Source organism: Bubalus kerabau, chromosome 11 (genome assembly GCF_029407905.1).
Source record: "Bubalus kerabau isolate K-KA32 ecotype Philippines breed swamp buffalo chromosome 11, PCC_UOA_SB_1v2, whole genome shotgun sequence".
Classification (NCBI taxonomy): Eukaryota; Metazoa; Chordata; class Mammalia; order Artiodactyla; family Bovidae; genus Bubalus; species Bubalus kerabau.
The window spans coordinates 4,756,803-4,782,939 of NC_073634.1; the positions used below are offsets into that span (position 1 = coordinate 4,756,803).

At 40.6% G+C, this 26,137-nt stretch overlaps 1 protein-coding gene across 4 annotated transcripts in view; it reads left to right on the forward strand.

The window, feature by feature from the left end:
• Nucleotides 1-26,137, forward strand: part of NPHP1 (nephrocystin 1) — a 68,426-nt gene that overhangs the window by 9,080 nt on the left and 33,209 nt on the right. For 2 of the 4 annotated variants that reach the window (XM_055539306.1, XM_055539309.1), the window contains exons 3-11: nt 1,204-1,264; nt 2,284-2,408; nt 10,245-10,470; nt 10,797-10,898; nt 14,713-14,813; nt 15,139-15,181; nt 16,293-16,380; nt 18,167-18,261; nt 18,358-18,486. In XM_055539306.1, coding sequence (XP_055395281.1) covers nt 1,204-1,264; nt 2,284-2,408; nt 10,245-10,470; nt 10,797-10,898; nt 14,713-14,813; nt 15,139-15,181; nt 16,293-16,380; nt 18,167-18,261; nt 18,358-18,486 — 970 coding nt within the window. The remainder of the gene's footprint in view (nt 1-1,203; nt 1,265-2,283; nt 2,409-10,244; nt 10,471-10,796; nt 10,899-14,712; nt 14,814-15,138; nt 15,182-16,292; nt 16,381-18,166; nt 18,262-18,357; nt 18,487-26,137) is intronic. The other 2 variants (XM_055539307.1, XM_055539308.1) reach the window with 2 other exon arrangements.

The window sequence follows — 26,137 nt, forward strand, 5'->3', positions numbered from 1 at the left end:
TCCTGGGTATTTTATTTTTTTAATTTTATTGAAGTATAGTTGATTTACACTGTTGTGTTCATTTCTTCTCACAGCAAAGTGACTCAGTGTCACACACACACACACACACACATATTCTTTTTCACATTCTCTTCTGTTACAGTCTGCCACAGGGCATTGACTGCAGCTCTCTGTGCTGTACAGTAGAAGCTTATTGTTCATCCATCCTATGTATAATAGTTTGCCTCTGCTAATCCCAAACCCCCAGTCCTTCCCTCCCCTCATCCCTTGTCAACAAGTCTGTTTTCTGTATCTGTGAGTCTGTTTCTGTATCATAGATATGTTGACTTGTATTGTATTTTAGATTCCACAGAGTATTTTATTTTATTTTTTGATGCAATTTTTAAAGGAATTATTATTTTTACTTTCTGATATTTCATTTTTAGGATAAAGAAATGCAACCAATTTCTGCCTGTCAATCTTGTATCCTGCTACCTTGCTGAATTTATCAGTTATAGTAGTTTTTGTGCGGAGTCTTTAGGGTTTTCTATATATAATATCATGTAATTTGCATACTCTTCTCTCCCAAGTTGAATACCCTTTATTTCTTTTTATTACCTGATTGCTATGACTAGGACTTCCAGTACTACTCTGGAGTGGTGAGAGTGGGCATCCTTGTCTTGCTCCAGATTTTAGCAGGATGGCTTTTAGCTTTTCAGCATTGAGTATTATATTGGCCATGGGTTTGTCATAAGTAGCTTTTATTATGTTGAGATATGTTCCCTCTACACCTGCTTTGGTAAGCGTTTTTATAATGAATGGATGTTGAATTTTATCAAATGCTTTTTCTGCATTTGTGGGGATGATCATGTGGTTTTTGTCTCTTCTTTCTTTGATGAGGCGTATCATATTGTCTTCTGGGCTGAATCCTGGGTTTATGGAATTTTAGAGCTATGGAAGCAGTTAAAAGTCCAGTGTTTTCCTTACTTTAGAATTAGGAGACTGAAGCCCAGAGTCACTTGTCTTCTGAGTTTTGATTATCATACCTCATACCCTAGATCTTGCTAATGAGTGGAAAGACACTTACATATGAGTTTTTAAACATCATTCATACAATAGAAATTGCCTTGCCTGCTTAAAGACTGAACATATGATTTTATAAAATAGCTTTTTTGGTTATAACAATTAAAAAATCAATATTTTTCTTTCTTTTTGAAAATTTAGATGTATCCAGTTAAAACAGGCAATAGATGAAAATAAAAATGCTCTTCAAAAATTAAAAAAAGTAAGTATTATAGTTGATCACATTATTTTTTTTTTAAATATCTGTTTTTACCTGAATATTTTATTAAGTGGGTGTTCTTACCCCTAGAGTGGGTAGGTTCCTGGGTTCAAATAAGTGTTGAAGTGTGAACCAGGGCCCCAAATACTGATAAAAGTTCAGCTGTGATGAACTCACCCAGCACTGAGGACTCAGAAGAACTTGGAAGAAGCTCTTTTTATTATTGTGTTGTGTAAGTTTTATGTTTTACAGTTTAAAATTGTTTTCATTTTAATCACACTGTGGGGAAGTAGATTATCTGGCCCAGAGGGTACGAGGTAGAGAAGCTTCCTGAATCACAGCAGCTATTCTGAGATCAGTGACGCTGCAGAAATGGGGGGAACTAGAAATTTCTCTTGGCAATTCCATCAGGATCTCCTCTTTTAATATGAGCCTGAACTTGAGCGAAGTGTTCAGGGCCAGAGACTCAGAGAACATGTAGGGTGGGAGGCGTGTAGAGGTTGTCGCCCTGCCTGTGAGTGAGTCTCCTTTACTGCATTGGAGATAGGTGGTTTCTAAGCATCTCTTCCGAATTTCTCCAGTGATGAAAAACTGTAATTCAGGAGACTGACCGACCCTAAATTGGAAAACCTAACTACTGGGGCATGCAAAGGTGAAGCAGTTTTCCCAGTGTCTCACTGCCAGTAGGCGACAGAACCTGGACTTGGCACCTGTCTTTTTAACTCCAAAGCCAGTCCTCTGTCTGGAACTGTCCCTTACTGGCTGTAGAGGGTCTGCAATACCTAGCAACAAAACAAAACAAAACAAATTAGAGGCATAACTTTATTATGCCATTTGATTCACATTCCAGCGTAATCTACATTTCTTTTAAACTTATTTATCTAAGATAGGCATAGTCTCATATTGATATTTGCTTTGTCTTATATCACTTCATTGGAGTTTTTTTTTCTATTACAATAAATGTAATAAAAACGGAATTTTTTTTTTTTTTTTTACTGAAGTAGACTTATATTCTCTCATAGGCTGATGAACCTGCACCTGTGGGCAATTATTATCAGAAGAAAGAAGATGAGCACAATCTTTTGGATAAGCTTACCCACCAACTGCAGGAGCTTGCTGTGTCCATAAGCAGAGAAAATGTCACTGAGTATGAGCCCTTTCTTTCTTTCTTCCTTTTAAATATTATATCACCAACAGTTTAAATGTTTTATTCTATTAAGTTGCATATAGATAAAACTGTAACAGTATAATCTGTCAACAGTTACTTATTGTATATAGAAGAAAGTGTGAACTTCCAGGAGAGATGTAAAGCAGTAGAAGCCATAATCTCTCAAGTAATTCATAAGCTAGTTGGGGGAGCAAAACAGAGATGTGAAAAGCTCAATCAACAGACGTTAGAAAGTAAGGGTCATGCCTTTAATGTCAGGGTTAATGTGTAGAAACAAAATTATCTGAATTATCTATTTGCTTATTTCCTTCTTTTATAAATATTCTTTTAAAAATGGAAGTAGAAACATGCATTCTTTTCCTGATGGAGTGGATGTTAGTAATAGGCTTTGTAAAGTGGAAAGAAAACTTGACGGTATAAACAAACTCAATTCATAGGGAGATAAAAAGGGAAAAGTCAACTATTTAGACTCTTCAAATGCTGTTCCCATACTTTTACACTGTATTCTGGGGAAAAAAACACTAAAGAATATATTATTAGAAGGTTTCTAGAATTTCCATTGATGTCCAGTGCTGAGAATGACTAAGTGGCTGGCATTGGACTTAAACTTCTTACCAAAATAACACTGCAGAATCTGGACAAAATATACAAAATGGCTGTCTGAACTCACTGAACATTCACTGAGCAGGGCTGATATCCTTAATACAGAGAGACGCAAGAGGTGACTCCTGTATTCACCCAGACCCTCTCCCTGGCGATAGTTTACGGGCTGTGTGTGATGCAGGAAGGTAGATCCCAGACAGGGAGCAGCAGTCTCTCTGGGCTCCAGAGATCAAATTCTGGAGTTGCTGGGACCTAGTGGTCCAGTGGTTAAGACTTGACCTTCCAGTGCAGGGAGCTGAGATCCCACATGCCTTGGGGCAAAAACCCCAAAACATAAAACATTAACAGTATTGTAACAGTTTCAATAAAGACTTTAAAAATGATCCACATAAACAAAGAAAAGGTCTTAAAAGTTCTGGAGTCTCTGAGGCTCCTGGGACATGTAGGGAGAGGGAAAAGACTTGCAGAGAGACAACTCCAGAAATCTGAGGGGACTCCTGGGCTACACAGAGCTTGAATCCAGAAGGCCTGGCAGAAAGCACCTGCTGGAAGACTGAGAGCTTAAAAGATTCTGGAGGTCACAGAATCCTAGAAAAATGTTGGGGTTTATACAACCCAGCTAGAGTAGAGAGACCTTGGTGAATGTTTCATGCATCTGGCTAGAGAGCACATAAGACCCATGTCTAGGAGTAAGGACTACAGAGTACACCCTAATATTCAAAACTGTGATCATGGAATACAGACAAAACTGAAGGAAATCTTTCCCAACCAAACCTAAAACCAGACCTTAACAGGAAAAAGATAACAGGACAAAATTAACTACTCATTAAAGGATGACAACATAATCCAGAGTCTCTAAATATGTTGTCCACAACGTTTAGTAATTATTAAAAATAATGACTAGAAATGCAAAAAAAAGTAGGGGAAAATAAATAATAGATAATTAAGCAGTGACAGTCAATAAAAACAGACCCAGATCCAAACTAGATAGTAGAGTAATCTGACTGGGGTTTTTAAACAATATGATTAATATGTTAAAGAAAATAGAAGAAAAGATGGATGAAATGGGGGGAAAAAAGAATATTTTAAGAGAATTCAAATGTAGAAAATAATCAAATGAACATTCTACAACTGCAAAATATAATACCTGATAGAATAATGCCTGAGAGCTTTCTAAGTCTGATTCAATATATAGCTTCAAAAAGGTAGAAAATGTCTTATAATAAAGAGAAAAAATAATCAGTGGAAACCTAGGTGACCCAGATGTGAAAATTAGCACACCAGAACTATCAAAGAACTATTTTCAGTGTGTTAAGGAATTTGTTGGAGAGATAGGCAGATTGGTTGATTAGAGAGGATCTTAAGGAGAGAAATGAAAATTAATACAGACCAAAATGGAAACTCTGAACCTAAAAAACACAGTATATAATTTTTTTTTTAAACTTGGTGGTTTGACAGATAACTAGATACAGTAGAGGAAAAGATTAGCAAACCCAAACACTGAGCAATGAAAAACTCTCAAACTCCTGCACAAAAAGGAAAAAAGAATGGAAAGAACAGAACACAGGAATGGTTAAGGACATGGCCAAAAGCTACAATCCATGTGCAACTGAAGTCCCAGAAGGGGCGGGGAGAGAGGATGGAGCACAGGAAATATGTAAATAAGATTTTAATTGATAATTTTTTTAAAATTATTGATTCAGTGATCCAAGAACCTCAGACAACCCCAAACAATAAATATATAGAAACTACACATAGGTGTGTCAGTGAAACTGCTGAAAATTAAACATAATGGAAAATCATAAAAGCAGCCAGGGAAATAAACAGGTACAGGCAAACAATTCAAATTAAAGTTGACATCTTGTGAGAAAAAAATACAGGTCAGAGGATAATGCAGGGATATCATAAAAGAATTGAAAGGAAAAAAAATCTGTCAACCCAGAATTCTGTGTAGAGCAAAAGTATCTTTTAGAAATTAAAGTGGAATGAAGACATTTTCAGACAAACAAAAGCTGAGGAAATCTGTCAGACAAGGACTGAAGAAGTGGCTATAGGAAGTCTTTCAGGCTAGAAGGAAATAATCCCACGTGAAAACTTGGATCTGCAAAAAGGAGTGAAAAGCCCAGCTATGTGGGTAAACAGAAAAGACTATTTTTCTTCTCTAAATGTCTTTTTAAAAAACACTTGATTATGTAAAGCAAAATGTAAATTTGAGAATTTATAATATACAGTCAGTTTTCATTATTTGCAGTAGTTATACCCCACAAAATTGTTGCAGACCCTGAATAGGGAATAGCTTCTAGGAGAAGCTAGGTTCCTATGAGGCAGTGAACAAAATGTTTTTTGTCAACTGAGTAATATACGTCCTTGTTTTTTGTGTGTTTCTGTGTAAAGATACTTTATTTAATGTGTATTATTGATTCATTAATATTGAACCCAGCCAACAGCCCTGTAATTTATGCCTGAAGAAGTCTAATAATAACACACTAATTTTCTCCATTAGGCATATCACAGCTTTCTTCTGCTTGGGACCACTACTTACCATTTCAGCACTGTGTTTGGAGGCCATTTAAGATAGCATAAATGGGTTGCAAGGAAAAGATTGGAAAAAGCTATTCCATGCTACCCTAACCAAAACAAAGGTGATGCAGTTCCAGTAATATCAGGTGAAATAGACTTTAAGGTCAAAACTAATTTAATAGATTAAGACATTTTATAGTAATAAAAGGACCGATTCACCAGGAAGAAATTACCCTTAATGTGTAGGTTCCTAATAGCCGCTTTTACAACATAGAAAGCAAAAATTGCCAGCACTACAGGGAAGCTGACAATATAATCCACAAACTTTAACCCCCTAATTAAAAATGTATTTGTAGAACACTGTATCCCACTAGGTAATACGCATCTCTTCCAAGTACATATATAACATTAGCCAAAATGAATCATAATGGACCATAAAGCAATTGTCAACAAATGTCAGAGGATTGAAATCATGCAGCAATTTTGGTGACCTGGAATTACATTAAAACTCAATGACAATCCAAAACTAATACAATGGTGAATGTCAATTATATCTCAGTTAAAGAAAAAAAAAACTCAAATGACAGAGAAATAAATAAAAATCTCCAAATGTTTGCAAATTAAATCACATACTTCTGGGACTTCCCTGGTAGCTCAGTGGTTAAGAATCTGCTGTGCAACACAGGGGATGTGGGATTAATTCCTGGTCAGGGAACTAAGATTTCATATGTAACTACTGAGCTCCAGAGCCCACGTGCCTCAACAAAAGGTCCCGTATAGCATGACAAAGTATTCCATGTGCCTAAACTAAGACCCAGTATGGCCAAATAAATAAATAATTTAAAAAGAATCACATACTTCTATATAACCTAAAGATCAAAGAAAATATTACAGTGGAAAGCTAAATATTTTTGAATGATAATAAAAATGCAGTTGTGGGCTACAGCTAAAGCAGTGCCTAGAGGGAAGTTTATGGCTTTAAGTGCAACATTTAGAAAAGAAGAAAAGTTGAAAATCATCTACTAAAGTTTCCAACTGAAGAAGCCAGAAAAAGAACAGCAAATTAAACCCAAGGAAAATAGAAATAAGGAAATAATAAAAATAAGAGAGAAAACTGGATAATAAACTGACATATAGTAGATAAAATCAATAAGTGAAAAGTTAGTTCTTTAGAAAAAGTAATTAAATGAGTAAATTCCTAGCAAGACTGATCAAGAAAAGAGAAAGAGGGAAAACACTAGCAAAAAACAAGGATGAAAACTAACCACTCAGAGCCTACAGAAATTTGAAAGATACTGTGAAGATGCTATGAAAAACTTTATGCCAATAAATTTGAAAAGACAGATAAAATAAGTTCCTTGAAAAATAAAATATACTCAAATTGACACAAGATGAATAGAAAATCTTAATAATCCTACCAAAATGTCTACTAAAGAAGTTGAATGTATAATTAAAACCCTTTCCACAGAATAAATCCTCAGGTTGTTTCACTGACACAAACTTCTGCAATGATTGAGTAAGACATAGCACCAGTATTACGAAATCTTTCCAGAGTCTAGAAAAAGAAACATTTCCAAATCATTTTATGAGCATTATGAAAAGTGAAAGTGTCAGTTTCTCAGTTGTGTCCAACTCTTTGTGACCCCTTGGACAGTAGCCCGTCAGGCTTCTCTGTCCATGGGATTTCCCAGGCAAGAATACTGGAGTGGGTAGCTATTCTCTTCTCCAGGAGATCTTCCTGACCCGGGGATCAAATCTGGGCCTCCCGCATCACAGGCAGATTTTTTTTTTTTTTTTTCACAGTTTTCAAAGGAATTTATCAAGAAACGGGGGAAAAATATAAAGTACACAATCAAAGGAATCAAAGAGTTTACAACATAGCTTTTTCAGGCCAGTGGCAACTAAGAAATATTTGCTGAGCCGACACCAAGGGTACAGAGGCCCCAATTCCATTTTCAATCCCATCTCTCTTGGATGCTAACCCAATCAGCTCGAAACTTCCTCCGAAGAGAAGTCAGATTGCCTTCCCAAACCTCCCCAAACTACTTCCCGATTGCCTTTACGGCCCTTCTCTGCCTGGTCCCAGATTCCTCACCTAGGCTTTGGGTGAGGTCAGCCAGACCCTACTGAGCCTTCTCCACTCTTCCAGTCACTCTAAATCTATTTCTGTTCCGTTCTAGATTCATGTAATTGAACTACATTCATGAACTAGTTGGGCTGGCTTGATCTGCTGCCTTTGGTCAAGTTACCTATTTTTCTAAGCCTACATCTGAACTTGATCCTTCTGTGGGGAACAACTTCTTGAGCAGTGTCTCTCACAGCTCCCTGCCCCAGTTAGTCCAAGGCTACTTTCTCCCCCAGACAGAACTCTGCACCTGCGTCCAACCTCCCACTTAACTTCCAGGTGGCTCTAGTTCTCAGCTAACCCACCTGGGTGGTCGCGTAGTCACTAAGTTGTGTCTTGACTCTTCAGGTCTCATGGACTGTAGCCCACCAGGCTCCTCTGTCCATGGGATTCCCTGGGCAAGAATACTGGAGTGGGTTGCCGTTGCCTTCTCCACACAGGCAGATTCTTTACTGCCTGAGCCACCAGGGAAGCTCAACATCAAGACATGATAAAAATATTATAAATAGAAAGCCGTAATGAACAAATGCACAAACTCAATATAAAGTGTTAGCAAATAAAATCCAGGGCACATAAAAATGACAATACATCATGACTGAAAGTGAAAGAAAAGTCGCTCGGTCGTGTCCAACTCTCTGCGACCCCATGGACTGTAACCTACCAGGCTCCTCTGTCCATGGGACTCTCCAGGCAAGAATACCGGAGTGGGGTGCCATTTCCTTCCCCAGGGATCTCCCCGACCCAGGGATTGAACCCTGGTCTCCTGCATTGCAGGCAGATGCTTTAACCTCTGAGCCACCAGGGAAGCCCACATCATGACTAAGTGGGATTCATTCTAGAACACAAGGTTAATTCAGTGTTTCCTTTTACTCATTTGGCTGTGCCGGGGCTTGTTACAGCACCCAGGGAGCTCTGATCTTCCTGCGGTGTGCTCTTAGTGCAGCATGTGATATCTATTAATAGTTCCCCCAACTGGGATCAAACCTCGGCACCCTGCCTTGGGAACACCCCAGTGGACCACCAGGCAAGTCCCTGAAAGATTAGATTAACATTGAAAAAATCAGTAATTGAAATGTACTGTATTAGCATAATAAGAGTCATTTGTCTAGTTTTATGGTTAGCACTGTCTGTTTGCTTCAAAGTATTGTTAGTCATTCTGTCCTGTCCATTGTGTCCATCTTGTCCAGATTCTTTGAGACCCCATGAACTATAGCCCACCAGGCTTCTCTGTCCATGGAATTCTCCAGGCAAGAATACTGGAGTGGTGGCCATGCCCTCCTCCAAGGGATCTTCCCGACCCAGGGATTGAACCCAAGTCTCTTATGTCTCCTGCACTGGCAATCAGGTTCTTTACCACTAGCGCCACCTGGGAAGCCCTGTCCTTTTCTACTTCACCCAAAACTCTGTCTCCAGGATTCCATTTGGCACCGATACACAGAGAAGCTGAGCTTCAGGCTTCCTTAGTTTATACTATTTCATGCCTCACTTTTAATAACCATCCTTGTGTTTAGCCTTTCTTCCAGTCTCCATGGAGCGTGATCATCTTTCTCAGAGCAGGTCAGATCACACCCTTCCCTGCCTTCATTTTTAGCGAACACCTTCAAGATAAAGCTCACATGGGCTGCATTTTGCTCATCTCTTTTCCCCCTCATCTCTTGCTCATTTTTCCCAGACCTCTTCCTACCATTCATGAGCTACCTGAGGTTCCCTCTTTTCCAGCCTTCTTCCTCCACTCCTTTCCCTACCTCTATACCCACCCTGCCCCCTTTACCTGATTAATTTCAGCTCATCCATCAAGTCCTAATGCTGAGCCTTTCCTGATCCCCACCCGTGCAGTCTTGGTTGGGTGCCCATCTTGTGCGTTTCCTTAGCATGCTGTATTTACCTCTATCACAGTATCTGTTGAACTATCTTGTAAGTATCCGTCTGCTAGATTGCCTCATTATTCTCCTGGAGGACAGAGAATGTCTGATTTACCTTTGTTTCTACTGTGTCTGACATGGAAATTGACAGGTGACGTCATGAGTCATGAGTATCGTCACTGCCAACTTTTGTTGAGCACTTGCTGTGGTCAGACACCGTTGTAAACACTTGGCAAGTCTGTAACTCCTCTAGTCTTCACGAGGACCTTATGAAGCAGGTTCTGTTATTATCTCTACTTCACCAATGAGAAATGGAGAGTCTAAAAGAAATGTACCCAAGACCAATCAGCGAAGAGGAGACAGAACCAGAACTTCATCTCACAATCCATGCTCTAACCACTGTGCAATAACGCTCAAGCAGCATTTGCTGAATGGATGAATCCAGGACTTAAATTCAAGTCTCCTGGCCTCAGGACCAGCACTTGCTCCACCATGTCAACACATTCCTCAGATATTTTAACTCCTTCATTACTCTCAGGTCACATATTCTTTGCTAGATGGTAAAAACTATTAGTTGTACTTTCCCTTTATTTTTTTTTTAATTTGCCTATTATAGATATGGGCTAGTTCTTCTGTATGTAGAAGTTATACTTGATCTGTTCTTCTGCGTTACTTCTAGTGATCCTCATCGATTATTTTCTGCAGAACTGGGGCACTTACTGAAAGAGAGGAAGAGGAAAACTCTGCTGAAGAAGATGAGGAAGAAGAAGACGATGAAGAAGAAAGCGAAGAAAGTGGGGGCGAGGACGAAGAAACAGAAGAGGAAGAGGAAGAGAAACAGGAAGGTGAATCTCAGCCAGAAGCCACGAGTGGAGAATACATTGCTCTTGGAGATTTTATGGCTCAGCAAGTAGGAGACCTGACATTTAAAGTAAGCAGAAACAAACTGGAAGCAAACCTAAGGATAAATTTGCATACCTAACAGAGTAAGAAGACTCTACCTGTACATCTGGCTCAGAGTCCTGATATTAACTTTTTAAAGACTCAGTCTGTTTAAATAAAATAAGTGATAATTGCGATTTACAAGCAGTAGTCGTAAAATTCTGTTATCAAAGTTACCTGCTAGTAAAATGGTAAGAAAAAATAAAAAGAGTAGATGTTCCTCTGGTTTTGAAAATACAATAGTTTTAATGTTGATACTTCTGAGCTTAGGGGTAGATTCTAATTAAAACATTTTTACTTTTATTTTGCCTTAAGAAAGGGGAAATTCTCTGTATAATCAAAAAAAACTCTGATGGTTGGTGGATGGCTAAGAACGCCAAAGGAAATGAAGGCCTTATTCCTAAAACCTACTTGGAGGTTAGTCTTTTTTGTTTATTCTTTCCTTTTTCTCCTTTAAGACTTTTTTTTTTTCATTTATAATAAAACACTAAGTTGTATTCTTTGATCAATGGGCTAGTGAATGACTTAAGATATAGAACTTGCTTCAATTTTAGAGGATCAGAGCATGAGAAAAATTTGGGGCTTCCCTGGTGGCTCAGTGGTAAAAGAATCTGCCTGCCAATGCAGAAGACACGGGTTTGATCCTTGGGTTGGGAAGATTCCCTAAAGAAGGAAATGGCAACTCACTCCAGTGTTCTTGCCTGGGAAATCCCATGGACCGAGGAGCCTGGCGGGCTACAGTCCATGGGGTCGCCAAGAGTCGGACATGACTTAGTGACTAAACAGTGATTATAGTGGTCTGCTCTCATGCAGGTGAGCTCTAGAATGTTGTCGCACGGTGAAGATGCTCTGTGGGTTCGTGTTGATCATAAAAATGAATAGACATTTATTTTTTGTTGTGAAAGAAAACTGCAGTTAACTTTGTCTTACCTTCCACAAATACATGATCCTTTACTAAGACGTGAACATAGTATATAAGTATGTTGATTGCCCAGTTCTTTCATATTTCATAATATGGCATGGTCATTTGCTGTCCAATATATAGAGATCAGTGCTGTTCAGTAGAAGTATAATGCAAACCACAAATGTAATTTAAAATTTTCTAGTAACCACGCTGAGACATCTTATTTTTCCTCATACCACTTCTGACACTAGCTGTGTGAGGGTTTTTTTTGACACCAAATATATGTTGTTTTTCACACTGTTTCTTTGAAGCCAACCAGGTGTCCAACAATGGAGTTCAATTCTAGCACTAACTCCTGGACTTAGCATAGACCCCACAAGATAAGGGCACAGTCCCACAAGACTGCCCCCCTTTGGGGACTTCCCTGGTGGTCCAGTGGTTAAGAGTCAGCCTACCAATGCAGGGGAGGCAGGTTCAAGCTAAGCCTCAACTTATATTTAAGTTATATATAACTTATATGTAAAGTATACCACAACTACTTAACCCACACTCATGAACCTGAAAACCGAGTCTACTGAGTGCCCGTGCTCTGCAATGAGAGAACCCACCAGTGAAAAGCCCACACACTGCAAGTAGAGATTAACCCCCGCTCACAATGAAGATGCAGCACAGCCAAAATTCAGTCAATCAATGAATCAATCAGTAAATAAAATTTAAAAAGCAATTTTAAAATTGCTTGGACAGCAGAGCCTGGCAGGCTCCTTCATGAGGTTGCAGAGTTAGACACAACTGAGCAAAGCAGCAGCAGCAATCCATACCTAGAAGTGACATTCATGGGAGCTCGGGTTAACTTCCATTATGAGCTAAAGATCTCCAAAATCGTGGCCCAAATAAGGTAGATGCACATTTCTCTCGCATGTGGAGAAAGTGTGGAGATAGGCAGTCAAGGCATGGCAAGGCCCTACCTCATATTTTACTCGGGGCTTCCCTGGTGGCTCAGTGGTAAAGAATCCACCTGCCAATGCAGGAGACACAGGTTTGATCCCCGAGTCAAGAAGATTCCCTGGAGAAGGAAATGGGCACTCACTCTATCCATGGTATTTTCTTACCTGGAAAATCCCATGGACAGAGGAGCCTGGTGGGCTACAGTCTATAGTGTAGCAAAATACTCTGACATGACAGTGATTAAACAACAGCAAAAGCAATATTTTACTCTGTGGTTAGGTGCCATCAGCTCTCCCTAGGGTTGTTATCTCTTTAGGTTGGCAGCTATATCTTTTAGCAATTCCAAGCAGAGAGAGGGGAGAAGTGAGGAAGTCAAAAGGCAAGAACTGCAGTCTTGTATAGAAGGTTTCCTGGAAGTTACACAAAAAACTTCCAGTTATATCTCCTGGACCAGCATTTAGTTTCTTGACAACACCTAGCTGTGAGGAGGCCTTGGAAAATGTAGTTTTCTTAGGTTGCGTACGTGCTCAGTTATGTCCGAATCTTTGCAACTCCATGGACTGTAACCTATCAAGCTCCCTGTCTGTGGGCTTTCCTAGGCAAGGATACTGGAGTGGGTTGCCATTTCCTTCTCCAGGGGATCTTTCCGACCCAGGGATCAAACCCATGTCTCTCCTGCATTGGCAGGATTCTTTACCACTGAGCCACCTGGGAAGCTTGATTCATTGCTATAATCAGGGACTCTTGGAAAAGAAGAACCTGTGTTGTGATCAGTCTGCACACAACCTTATCCCATCATTCCCCTTAAATAAATTCCTAGATGCTCATTGCTGCTGAAAGGCATTTACACCTCGGTATTTTGGTCGAATTTGCCATTTTGCAAATTAGGAAAGTTATTCTTATTTGGACTCCCGTCCCCAGCAGCTGAGGAGATTTGTTTGTCTGCACACTTGCCATTGATGGTTGTCACCAGTCTTTTGCCAAAGTGATGACCAAAAAAAAAGGGGCTCAGATGACACCACCCTTATGGCAGAAAGTGAAGAGGAACTCAAAAGCCTCTTGATGAAAGTGAAAGTGGAGAGTGAAAAAGTTGGCTTAAAGCTCAACATTCAGAAAATGAAGATCATGGCATCCGCTCCCACCACTTCATGGGAAATAGATGGGGAAACAGTGGAAACAGTGTCAGACTTTATTTTTTGGGGCTCCAAAATCACTGCAGATGGTGACTGCAGCCATGAAATTAAAAGACGCTTACTTCTTGGAAGGAAAGTTATGACCAACCTAGATAGCATATTCAAAAACAGAGACATTACTTTGGCAACAAAGGTTCATCTAGTCAAGGCTGTGGTTTTTCCTGTGGTCATGTATGGATGTGAGAGTTAGACTGTGAAGAAGGCTGAGCACCGAAGAATTGATGCTTTTGAACTGTGGTGTTGGAGAAGACTCTTGAGAGTCCCTTGGACTGCAAGGAGATCCAAGCAGTCCATTCTGAAGGAGATCAGCCCTGGGATTTCTTTGGAAGGAATGATGCTAAAGCTGAAACTGCAGTACTTTGGCCACCTCATGCGAAGAGTTGACTCATTGGAGAAGACTCTGATGCTGGGAGGGATTGGGGGCAGGAGGAGAAGGGGATGACAGAGGATGAGATGGCTGGATGGCATCACTGACTCGATGGCCGTGTCTGAATGAACTCCGGGAGTTGGTGATGGACAGGGAGGCCTGGCGTGCTGTGATTCATGGGGTCGCACAGAGTCGGACACGACTGAGCGACTGATCTGATCTGATTGTTTTTTACTTGCATTTATTGTATTGCTAGTGAGGTTGAGTGTCATTTCATTTGCTTTATTTATTTCTATTTCTATTTATTCTTTGAAAATTGCCTTTTTAATTCATTTTTCAAAGGGATTTTTGAAAATTATATTGCTATGGAAGAATTTTTGTATTATCTTAATAATAAGGATATTAAGCCTTGGAAACTTCAGGCAGATATGGTCTTTGTTGACTTTCAACCAGATTTACTTTTAAGTAGTTAAATCTGTCAGTGTTCCATTTATGATTTTTGGTTTTGCTATCATGAGTGGAAAGGATTCCCCCATCTCAAGATTATTTTCTTCTAACATTTCTGTAGTTCTTTTATTTATATCTTTTCTTCTTTTTTTACATTTAAGTCAGTTCCATCTGGCACTTATGTTGATTAAACTTGTTCTCTACCTTTATCCTTGTACTTTTTTCAAATAATGACATCATTATTTGAGCTTTTATCCACTGATTTTTGATATGTCTGTCATATACTAAACCCCTACGTACACTCACATCTTTCTGAAAGTACATTTATTGATTGATTTTCCCATTAGGTAAAAGGCACTTCATATTATTTTTCAGCCCTATAATAAAGAAGGAGGTCAAGAATCCAGTGAAGAAGGCAGTGAAGAAGATACAGAGGTAGGGGATGGAACAGTGGAAGGAGCCGAAGTCAAGCAAAGGTAAATTGGTGCGAGGGGACGTAAAAGTGGGTTCAGGAAATGTTGTATTTGTTTATCTTTACTATTATAAATACTAGAAGAATTTCTTGAAATGGAAACAACTTATAGTTTGGGAGCTTTTCTCATTACCATTTGCTTAAAGGTCATCACAACTTTACCTTTGTGGTTACTTTTAGCAGGTGATATTATTCTTAGTTTCATGTAGGCAGTGTTAGATTGTCGGAAGATACAATGATATACTCTGTTCTTTGATTAATGAAGTTCTCTGATTGAGTGAACAGGCATAAACTTTCCGCGCACTCACCTAGCTACCCTGTCTCCCTAGAACTGATTCTCACTGGAGTGCTGTCCGGAAAGCCATCTCAGAGGTTGGTATCTCCTGTCTTATTAATAATGGGACTTCCCTGTGGCTCAGTGGTAATCTGCCTGCAATGCAGGAGACGTGTGTTCTATCCCTGGGTCAGGAAGATCATCTGGAGGAGGGCCTGGCAACCCACTCCAGTACTCTTGCCTGGAGAATCCCATGGACAGAGGAGCCTGGCGGACTGTAGTCCATAGGGTGATAAAGAGTCGGACACTACTGAGCGACTAACACTTGCCCTTTTCACTTCATCTTATTAATAATGTGTCATTTTGTTACCTAATAGTTCTGATTAGAGTTCAGATTCAAAACAACTTTAAATGAAAGCATTGGATCTTAAGCGGGTACAGGGCCTGGAATGCACAGGACATTAAAACGTACCTCTGGTTTAGTAAGTCTGTACTCCGAGTAACATTTCCCATTAGGTCTTTTCTGTTCAGAAGAGTAGATTTGAGGGCTTGGAAATGTCTCACTTTGAGTCTGCTTGAATTTTCTGTCATTTGGGTAAAGACAATTGTTAAATTTTAGTTTTGTAACATTTAAAAATTCCAAAAAGCTCAAAAAAGTAAGAAACTACCCATAATCCTATCATTTAAAAAGTTACATAATGAAATGAAACTCCACTCCTTCCATAAGTAATCACCACTAACCGTTTAGTAAATGTATCCTTTGTGGGATTTTTGCTTTATTTATTGTTTATGGACATGGGTGCATGTGCATGTCTATGTATGTTATACACACACACACACGCAAAGCCATTCACTCTTCAGTGCACGTCAGTTCATGGTGTCAGCTCATCTGTGACATGGCACACTCCCTTGTGGGGCAGGACAGGCCGTTTTGACAGGGACCACGCAGAAGCAGCCAGTCTAAAGTGCAGAGCTTGGTGCCTGGAGAACTGCATGGGGCTTGGGAAAGGCCATCCTTGGGAAAGGCCGGGTATCAGCGATAGCATCTTCTCATAATTGGAGGTTAAACTGCTGTATTCTTCCACTAAAGTCTGGACATTTGTATTTTTGTTTGGGGAGTTGTAGTTGCTATAGTGATAAAGAGAGTATTCTAGAGGTGAGAAAACCTGAACGAAAGCAAGCAAGTCAATTTTGTTTTACTCTCTTCAGCAGATAAACACCGTCGACGTGCTGACCGCGATGGGAGCGATTCCTGCTGGGTTCAGGCCTTCCACGCTCTTCCAGCTCCTGGAGGAAGGTACCAGGTGCCCATCAGCCAGCACAGACTTTCAGTCAAGCCGTCATGGTTTATATCTAACTTTGCTGGCACAGCCAGGGAAGGTTGTTGATAAAGATGTTGGATCTCACGTCTCTTGGACGCTCATCTTGCCCCTCGTCTTGCCTGTGACAAGAGGAGGGAGCCCTGATCCTCTCAGACGCCAAGCCCCCTTCATTTATTTCGGGAGCAGGGCTCTCGCGATCACCCCTTTCCTGTGCTGCTCTCCCCTCCCCCGCCGGCTCGTTGCCTCACAGTAGTCCTAGCACCAGCCCCCTCAGCCCTGTCCCACTCCAGCTGAAGCCTCCCTTTCTCTGCTTTTCTTCACATCAAGACTTTTCCTGAGAGTTATCTCTACTCACTGTTTCTATTTTCTTATTCGTTCTTGGATTGCCCTGTACTTGGCACCATTTGTTCATAAGCTCATTTTATTTTTAAATATTTATTCATTTATTTGGCTGTGCCATGTCTTAGTTGCAGCATACAGGATCTTTGATCTTCATTACAACGTGCAAGATCTTTTTCGTTTCAACACGTGAAACATTCAAGAAGCAGCATGCAGGGTCTAGTTCGCTGACCAGGGATTGAACGCAGACTCCCCGCATCGGGAATTTGGAGTCTTAGCTCATTTTAAAGAGCAGCGATTTTGGGGAGAGGCTCACCTGGATTCTCTGAGTTGTTATCTATGTAGGGACTGCTTTGAGGCTCCTCTGTTGGGAGGCTCTTCTCAGTGCCCCCTAAACACCCACCTCCTTCTCATGCTTCTGTCTCAGGATAAAACGCCACCCTCCCAGAGACACCTTCCTTGTAGGTTCTCCTCCTCTCATCCATGTCAGTACCCTTTACAGGTCTAAGTCAGCTTATGATTATTTTATTTAGTCTTTTGTCTACTTATTTTTCTTAATTATTTTCGCCCACTGAGCTGTAAGCTCATGGGGGCAGGGGACATATTTCTCTGATTCACATTTGTGTTTCTAGTTCCTAGCAGATTTGTGGTTGTTGTTTGGTTACTAAGTCATGTCTGACTCTTTGTAATCCCCTGAACTACAGCATGCCAAGGCTCTCCTGTCCTTCACTATCTCCTGGAATGTGCTCAGATTCGTGCCCATTGAGTCAGTGGGTAATGCTACCCAACCACCTCACCCTCTGCCGCCCCCTCGCCTTGCCTTCAGTCTTTCCCAGCATCAGGGTCTTTTTCAGGGAATCCGCTCTTCGTGTCAGTTGGCCAATGTATTGGGGATTCAGCTTCAGCATCAGTTCTTCCGATGAATCTTCAGGGTTGATTTCCTTTAGGATGGACTGGTTTGATCTCCTTGCTGTTAAGGGACTTTCTGCAGAATAGATTTTGTAATAAGTATTCATGACTAAATTATGGAAAAACAGCATTAAAATACTTTTATGTAAAGAAGTAAAATTAATGATGATACACTTTTTCTAGAATGTCCAAAAAGTGGTTACATATTTTCTACATTTTACAAAAATATTTGAATGGGTCATCTTCATCAGGGGGCATATTACCAGCCTGACAGTCTTTAAGGTCTTTTCTAAAGCTGCTTAAGATCAGCTCTTATGTGCTTCCATCTTTTCGTTTCCTCCTGTTGTTCTTATCTCTGTTGGTATGTCTGTCTTAGGAAGCAAGTTTCTAGCAAACAGCATGCATGGTATTTTCGACGTCTGTTTCCTAAGTGTGTACTGTAACATCATGGATTTGGGGTTTTGAATTTCGTTCATTCTTCGTAAGAATATAAAGGAAAAATTATTTTTGCAGGGAATCAATTCCGAGCAAGCTACTTCTTACAGCCAGAGCTCACACCTTCCCAACTGGCCTTCAGAGATCTGATGTGGGATGCAAAAACCGGCTCTGTAAGTATGGTTACTCTTTACAAAAGGTGCTCGGAAAGTGAATTTGTCTCATAAGTCATACAAGCAGACCTTCCTCGTAACTGATTGTTCTTGCAGATCAGGTCAAGACCGAGCCGTGTCTCCTTGATTCTGACTCTCTGGAGCTGCAAGATGATTCCTCTTCCAGGGGTGAGCATCCAAGTTCTGAGCAGACACGTGCGCCTCTGTCTGTTTGACGGCAGTGAGGTGAGCTTGCTGGGGAGTCCCACTAGTTCCCGCCACATGCATTTTTTTTATTTAATTTTTTTTAAACACCAAAAACATTTTGTAGTGGGATATAGCTGATTAACAATGTTGTGCTGGTTTCAGATGAACAGTGAAAGGACTCAGCCATGCATATACATGTACCCATTCTCCTCCAAACCCCCCTCCCTCCCAACCACATAGTAAACGCATGCTGCATAGAATCTGTCTGTCTCTTTCTCTCTCTCTCAATCTCTGTGTGTGTGTATAAGTATCTAGATAAAATAATGTGTAGTGTTAGTGTTAGTCGCTCAGTTGTGTCTAACTCTTTGCGACCTCATGGACTGTACCCCGCCAGGCTCCTCTGTCCTTGGGGTTTCCCAGGCAAGAATATTAGAGTGGGTTGCCATTGCTTTCTCCAGGGGATCTTCCTGACCTGGGAATCAGACCCAGGTCTCCTGAACTGTAGGCGGATTCTTTATCATGTGAGCTACTGGGGAAGCCCCAAATAATGTATGGTAGCATGCAAACAGCAAGGGTTCTGATGATACAGGTTTATTAACTCCAGACTCTTTCACTGGCTAAATGTATTACATTTATATATCACAGTTAGCTCACGTGAGCTGTAGATTTTTCACTTACAAAAAGGTACTGATGCCTACCTCCTAGTACTATATACAGTTCAGGTTTTAAGTATAGAGTATTGCATTTTAAAACATTGATTTATTTATGGCTGTGCTGGGCCTTTGTTGCTGCATGGGCTTTCTCTAGCTGTGGCCAGCGGGGACTGCTGTCTAGCTGCAGTGCGCAGGCTTCTCCTTGCAGCAGCTTCTCTTGTTGCAGAGCATGGGCTCTAGAACCCAAGGGCTTCAGTAGTTGTGGCCCTCTGGCTCAGCTGATCTGCAGCACGTAGAGTCTTCCTGGAACAGGGATCAAATTCATGTCCCCTGTAGTGGCAGGTGGATTCTTAACCACTGGACCACCAGGGAAGGCTGAGTATTGCGTTTCTGACAGGTGTACACACCTATGTAACCAACATTCCAGTCAACCTGTGGGGCATTACCATCACCTGACAGAGTTGCCTTGTGTCCTTTTCCACCCCCTTCCTCTCTAATTCCTAAGAGAATATTTTCCACCCACTACCAACCAAAGAATTTGAATGACTCTTAGTTAATTGATTTGTTTAGGAGACACAGCTAAAACAGTGCTGAGATGGAAATTTATGACTGAATATACTAGGCAAGAAGAAAGATTTTAAATCAGTGATCTCAGCTCGAACTCAAGAGTCTAGAAAAGAAGAGTAAGTGAAACCTGAAGAAAGTAGAATGGAGGAGCTAGTAAAGAGAAGGAACGAATGAAATAGAAAGCAAAAGAGAAAGTCAGAAAAGCCAAAGTTTATTCTTTAACAAGATTAATAAAATTGAGAGATGCCTAGTGAGACTGATCAAGAAATTTTAAAAAGAGAGACTTCCCTGGTGGTCTATTGGTTAAGGCTTTACCTTCCAATGTGGGAGGCAGAAGTTTGATCTCTAGTTGGGGAACCAGGATCCCACATGCCTTAGTGGGGCCAAAAATAAGTAAATAAATAATTAAAAAAAATAAATTTTAAAAAGAGAGAAAGAAAACAAATGATTGTTGCCAAAACTCAGCCTCTGTTCACTGGTGCTGAACAGAAGCACGGAGACAGAGTTTTGGGTGAAGTAGAAAAGAGTAGCTTTTATTGCTTTGCCAGGCAAAGGGCTCCACAGCTGGTGAAGGCCCTCAAAACTGTGTGACCCACCCTGGAGGTGAGGTAGTGAAGAGGGGCAGTGAGAAGTCTTACAGTGTTAAAGGAGCACGGCATGGCCAGCTCGTGGACTGCAGCCCGCCAGACTCTTCTGTCCATGGGATTCCCCAAGCAAGAATACTGAAGCAGGTTGCCATGCCCTCCTCCAGGGGATCTTACCCACCCAGGGATGAAGCCCATGTCTCTTGTGTCTCCTGCATTGGCAGGCGGGTCCTTTACCACTAGTGCCACCTGGGACGCCTGAAAGAAGAGAAGAGCCATATTATAAACAACTTTATGGCAATAAATTTGATAAAATCACTAAACAGAGGAATTCTTCAAAAACCACGATTTAATGAAACTGACCTAAGAAGAACTAGAACAATTTGAATAACCCCTGTTAAAGATATTAAAACTGAAATTAAAACTCTTCCAGTTGAGGAAACTCCAGAACCCAGATGGTTTCACTGGTGGTTTCTGCTGAACATTTAAGGAAGAAATAATACCACTAGTACACAAACCCTTCCAGAGAACAGATGAAGAGGGAATGCTTCCCATCTTGTTTCATGAGGCCAGGAAAAACATGCTACCAAAATAAGACATCACATTACAAAAAAGAAAAATTACAAGACCAGTACTCCTCATGAATATAATGAACTAAAATCATAAACAAAATATGAGTGAATTGAACCTGATTGATGATTATCCAGCTCAAATCTACACTACTGTTAACTTATCTGCTCCTCTGTTGACATTAGTTAGCATTGTTAGCATGCAGCTCTCCCTTGAAGTACAGGCGCATGTGCGTCCTCAGTCATGTGAGACTCTTAGCAACCCCAAGGACTGTACCCTGCCAGGCTTTTCTGTCCATGGGATTTTCCAGGCAAGAATACTGGAATGGGTTCCCATATCCTACTCCAGGGGATCTCCCCAGCCCAGGGATCGAACATGTGTCTCTTGCACCTCCTGCATTGGCAGGAGGATTCTTAACCACTGCACCGCCTGGGAACATAAGAAAGGACAATGTATCATGATTAATTGGGATTATTCCAGGAATTCAAAGGTACCCTCCTGTGTAGCCAGTATTTAACATTTGAGAATAGATCATTGTAATTTGCCATATTAACATAACTAAAGAAGAAAAAAAAATGTGATCATTCAATAGACGCGGAAAAAGCATTTGACAAACATTAACACCCATTTACGATTCTTTAAAAAGTTCTCATCAAATTAAGAACAGAAGGGAACTTCAGGTTGGTAAAGGGCAACAATTCAGTTCAGTTGCTCAGTCGTGTCCGACTCTTTGCGACCCCATGGACTGCAGCACACCAGGCCTCCCTTTTCATCACCAATTCCCAGAGCTTCCTCAAACTCATGTCCATTGAGTCAGTGATGCCATCCAACCATCTCATCCTCTGTCGTCCCCTTATCCTCCCACCTTCAATCTTTCCCAGCATCAAGGTCTTTTCAAATGACTCAGTTCTTCGCATCAGGTGGCCAAAGTATTGGAGTTTCAGCTTCAACATCAGTCCTGTCAATGAATATTCAGGACTGATTTCCTTTAGAATGGACTGGTTGGATCTCCTTGCAGTCCAAGGGACTCTCAAGAGTCTTCTCCACACCATATTCAAAAGCATCAATTCTTTGGCACTAAGCCTTCTTTATAATCCAACTCTCACATCCATACATGACTACTGGAAAAACCATAACCTTGACTAGACAGACCTTTGTTGGCAAAGTAATGTCTCTGCTTTTTAATATGCTGTCTAGGTTTGTCATAGCTTTTCTTCCAAGGAGCAAGGGTCTTTTAATTTCATAGCTACAGTCACCATCTGCAGTGATTTTGGAGCCCAAGAAAATAAGGTGTCTCATGTTTCCACTGTTTCCCCATCTATTTGCCATGAAGTGATGGGACCAGATGCCATGATCTTAGTTTTCTGAATGTTGAGCTTTAAGCCAACTTTTTCACTGTGCTCTTTAACTTTCATCAAGATGTTCTTTAGTTCTTCTTCACTTTCTGCCATAAGAGTGGTGTCATCTGCGTATCAGAGGTTATTGATATTTCTCCTGGTAGTCTTGATTCCAGCTTGTGCTTCTTCCAGTCCAGCATTTCTCATGATGTACTCTGCATATAAGTTAAATAAGCAGGGTGACAATATACAGCGTTTCCAAATACAGATTTGGAACCAGTCTGTTGTTCTATGTCCAATTCTAACTGTTGCTTCTTGACCTGCATACAGATTTTTCAGGAGGCAGGTCAGGTGGTCTGGTATTCCCATCTCTTTAAGAATTTTCCACAGTTTGTTGTCCACACAGTCAAAGGCTTTGACATAGTCAGTAAAGCAGAAGTAGATGTTTTTCTGGAACTCTCTTGCTTTTTCAATGATCCAGCAGATGTCGGCAATTTGATTTCTGGCTCCTCTGCCTTTTCTAAATCCAGCTTGAATACGTGGAAATTCACAGTTCACGTCCTGTTGAAGCCTGGCTTGGAGAATTTTGAGCATTACTTTGCTAGCATGTGAAATGAGTGCAATTGTGTGATAGTTTGAACATTCTTTGGCATTGCCTTTCTTTGGGATTGGAATGAAAACTGACCTTTACCAGTCCTGCAGCCACTGCTGAGTTTTCCAAATGTGTTGGCATATTGAGTGCAACATTTTCACAGCATCATGTTTTAGATTTGAAATAGCTCAACTAGAATTCCATCCCCTCCACTAGCTTTGTTTACAGTGATGCTTCCTAAGGCCACTTGACATTGCATTCCAGGATGTCTGGTTCTAGTTGAGTGATCACACCATTGTGGTTATCTGGGTCATGAAGATTTTTTTTGTATAGTTCTTCCGTGTATTCTTGCCACCTCTTCTTAATATCTTCTGCTTCTGTTAGGTCCATACCATTTCTCACCTTTATTGAGCCCATCTTTGCATGAAATGTTCCCTTGTTATCTCTAATTTTCTTGAAGAGATCTCTAGTCTTTCCCATTCTATTGTTTTCCTCTATTTCTTTGCATTGATCCCTGAGGAAGGCTTTCTTATCTCTCTTTGCTGTTCTTTGGAACTTTGCATTCAAATGGGTGTATCTTTCCTTTTCTCCTTTGTATTTCGCTTCTTTTCTTTTCTCAGCTATTTGTAATGCCTCCTGAGACAACCATTTTGCCTTTTTGCATTTCTTTTTCCTGGGGATGGTCTTGATCCCTGCCTCCTGTACAATGTCACGAACCTCATTCCGTAGTTCTTCAGGCACTCTGTCTATCAGATCTAATCCCTTGAATCTATTTGTCACTTCCACTGTATAATCATAAGGGATTTTATTTAGGTCATACCTGAATGGTCTAGTGGTTTTCCCTACTTTCTTCAATTTAAGTCTGAATTTGGCAATAAGGAGTTCATGATATAAGCCACAGTCAGCTCCTGGTCTTGTTTTTGCTGACTGTATAGAGCTTCTCCATCTTCAGCTGCAGAGAATATAATCAATCTGACTTCGATGTTGACCATCTGGTGATGTCCATGTGTAGAGTACTCTCTTGTGTTGTTGGAAGAGGGTGTTTGCTATGACCAGTGCGTTCTCTTGGCAAAACTCTATTAGCCTTTGCCCTGCTTCATTCTGTTCTCCAAGGCCAAATTTGCCTGTTACTCCAGGTGTTTCTTGACTTCCTACTTTTACATTCCAGTCCCCTATAATGAAAAGGACATCTTTTTTGGGTGTTAGTTCTAAAAGGTCTTGTAGGTCTTCATAGAACCGTTCAACTTCAGCTTCTTCAGCGTTACTGGTTGGGGCATAGACTTGGATTACTGTAATACTGAATGGTTTGCCTTGGAAACAAGCACAGATCATTCTGTCATTTTTGAGATTGCATCCAAGTACTGCATTTTGGACCCTTTTCTTGACTATGAGGACTACTCTATTTCTTCTAAGGGATTCTTGCCCACAGTAGTAGATATAAAGGTAATGTGAGTTGAAGGGCAACAAGAGAAAACTAAAGCAAAGCTAGTATCATCATACTTAATGTAAAATACTGAACACTATCTGCTACGGTCAGTAACAATTGAAAGATACCCAAGAAATAAGTAGATAGCTTAGGTTTGTTTTTTTTTAATTGACTAAAGACTTGAGCAGGCACTTAAAAAAATATGACAGGCCAACAGGCATATAAAAAGATACTGAGCACATAATGAGTCATCTGTGAAATGCAAATGAAAACCAGAGTGAAAGAGATCCAACTATAGACTAAGAGACCACCTTAAACATAATAATACAGGCAGGTTAAAAGTTGAAGAGTAGAGAAAGATACACCATTCAAAAGATATTAATATCAGACAAAGTATACTTCAGAACAAGGAACATTATTGGGAATAAAGGGGTACATTACACGATAAGATGGACCATTCAGCAAGAAGATGTAACAGTCCTCAATGTGTATACACCCAGCATCAGAGCTTCAAAAGACATGCAGTCGAAATGGATAGAACTGAAGGGAGAAATGGGCAAAGCCATACTTATAATTACAGACTTGAATACTTCTCTCTACAATACTGTAGAACAGAGAGAAGATTAGTAAGATTATAAAAGAACAGAATAACACCATGAACAAACTGAATCTAAGTAACGTTTGTAAAACACTTCACCCCCCAATTTCATTCTTTTTAGTGAATGTGGAACATTCACCAAAACAGATGGTCCTGAACAGATTTTGAAATCGTGCAGTGTAGGGTTTTGATCACATGGAGTTGAATTAGAAACCAAAACCAGAAAGAGAACAGGAAAAAAATCCTTGGAAATTATGCAACCCATTTCTAAATAACCAATGAGTTTAAAAAAGTGTTGCTTAGAGGGAAGTTTGTCACACTAGAAAAGAATTCTCACTTCCCATAATCTAAACTCTTGAGGGGGTGATGCTTGCTGTGAGATCTGAGGGGTGAATAGACTGTAAGGAGACGGCAGTGTGTTCCTGACTGAACAGAAGTGCAGGCAGGGCCTTGAGAGGAAGGGTGTGGGGAGGGGCACGGGCGTGGCTGAGCAGAGGGAGCGAGGAAGTGCAGGGTGGGGCGAGGTGGGGCATGCTGTGTAAGAGCTTGTAAGCTGTGAGCTTTCGTCTTTGTCCTAAAAACAGGAAAGCCGTTGGAAGAAAGTGACATGACTTAGATGTACATCTGAGGGTGATTTCTGGCTACCCCCTGGAGATGGATTGGAGGGGTGGCCAGAGGGACCCCAGTAGACCATTTGGAAGCTGTGTCACGATGTGGTGGTCAAAAGGCAGCAAGTGTCCACACCTCCAAGAAAATGAAATCTGAAATCTGGAGCCATTCCGCCTGGAATTAAACCCAGGCTCCACCAGCTGAATGTGGAATGCCAACCAAATGACCCTACCTTGCTCTCTCTGGTGTACCTTCCTTAGGGTCAACGTGAAGACTAGATAAGTTAGTATAAGTAAAGCACTTAAAGCTAGACATCCTGGAGTGTGAAGTTAAGTGCTAAGCTAGTGGAAGGTGATGAAATTCCAGCTGAGCTATTTCAAATCCTAAAAGATGATGCTGTTAAAGTGTTGCACTCAGTATGCCAGCACATTTGGAAAACTCAGCAGTGGCCACAGGACTGGAAAAGGTCCGTTTTCATTCCATTCCCAAAGAAGGGCAATGCTGAAGAATGTTCAGACTACCGCAGAATTGTGCTCATTTCATGTGCTAGCAAGGTTATGCTCAAAGTCCTTCAAGGTAGGCTTCAGCAGTACATGAATCAAGAACTTCCAGATGTACAAGCTGGACTTAGAGAAGGCAGAGGAACCACAGATCAAATTTCCAACATTCGTTGGATCATAGAGAAAGCAAGGGAATTCCAGAAAAACATCTGCTTCATTGACTATGCTAAAGCCTTTGATTGTGTGGATCACAA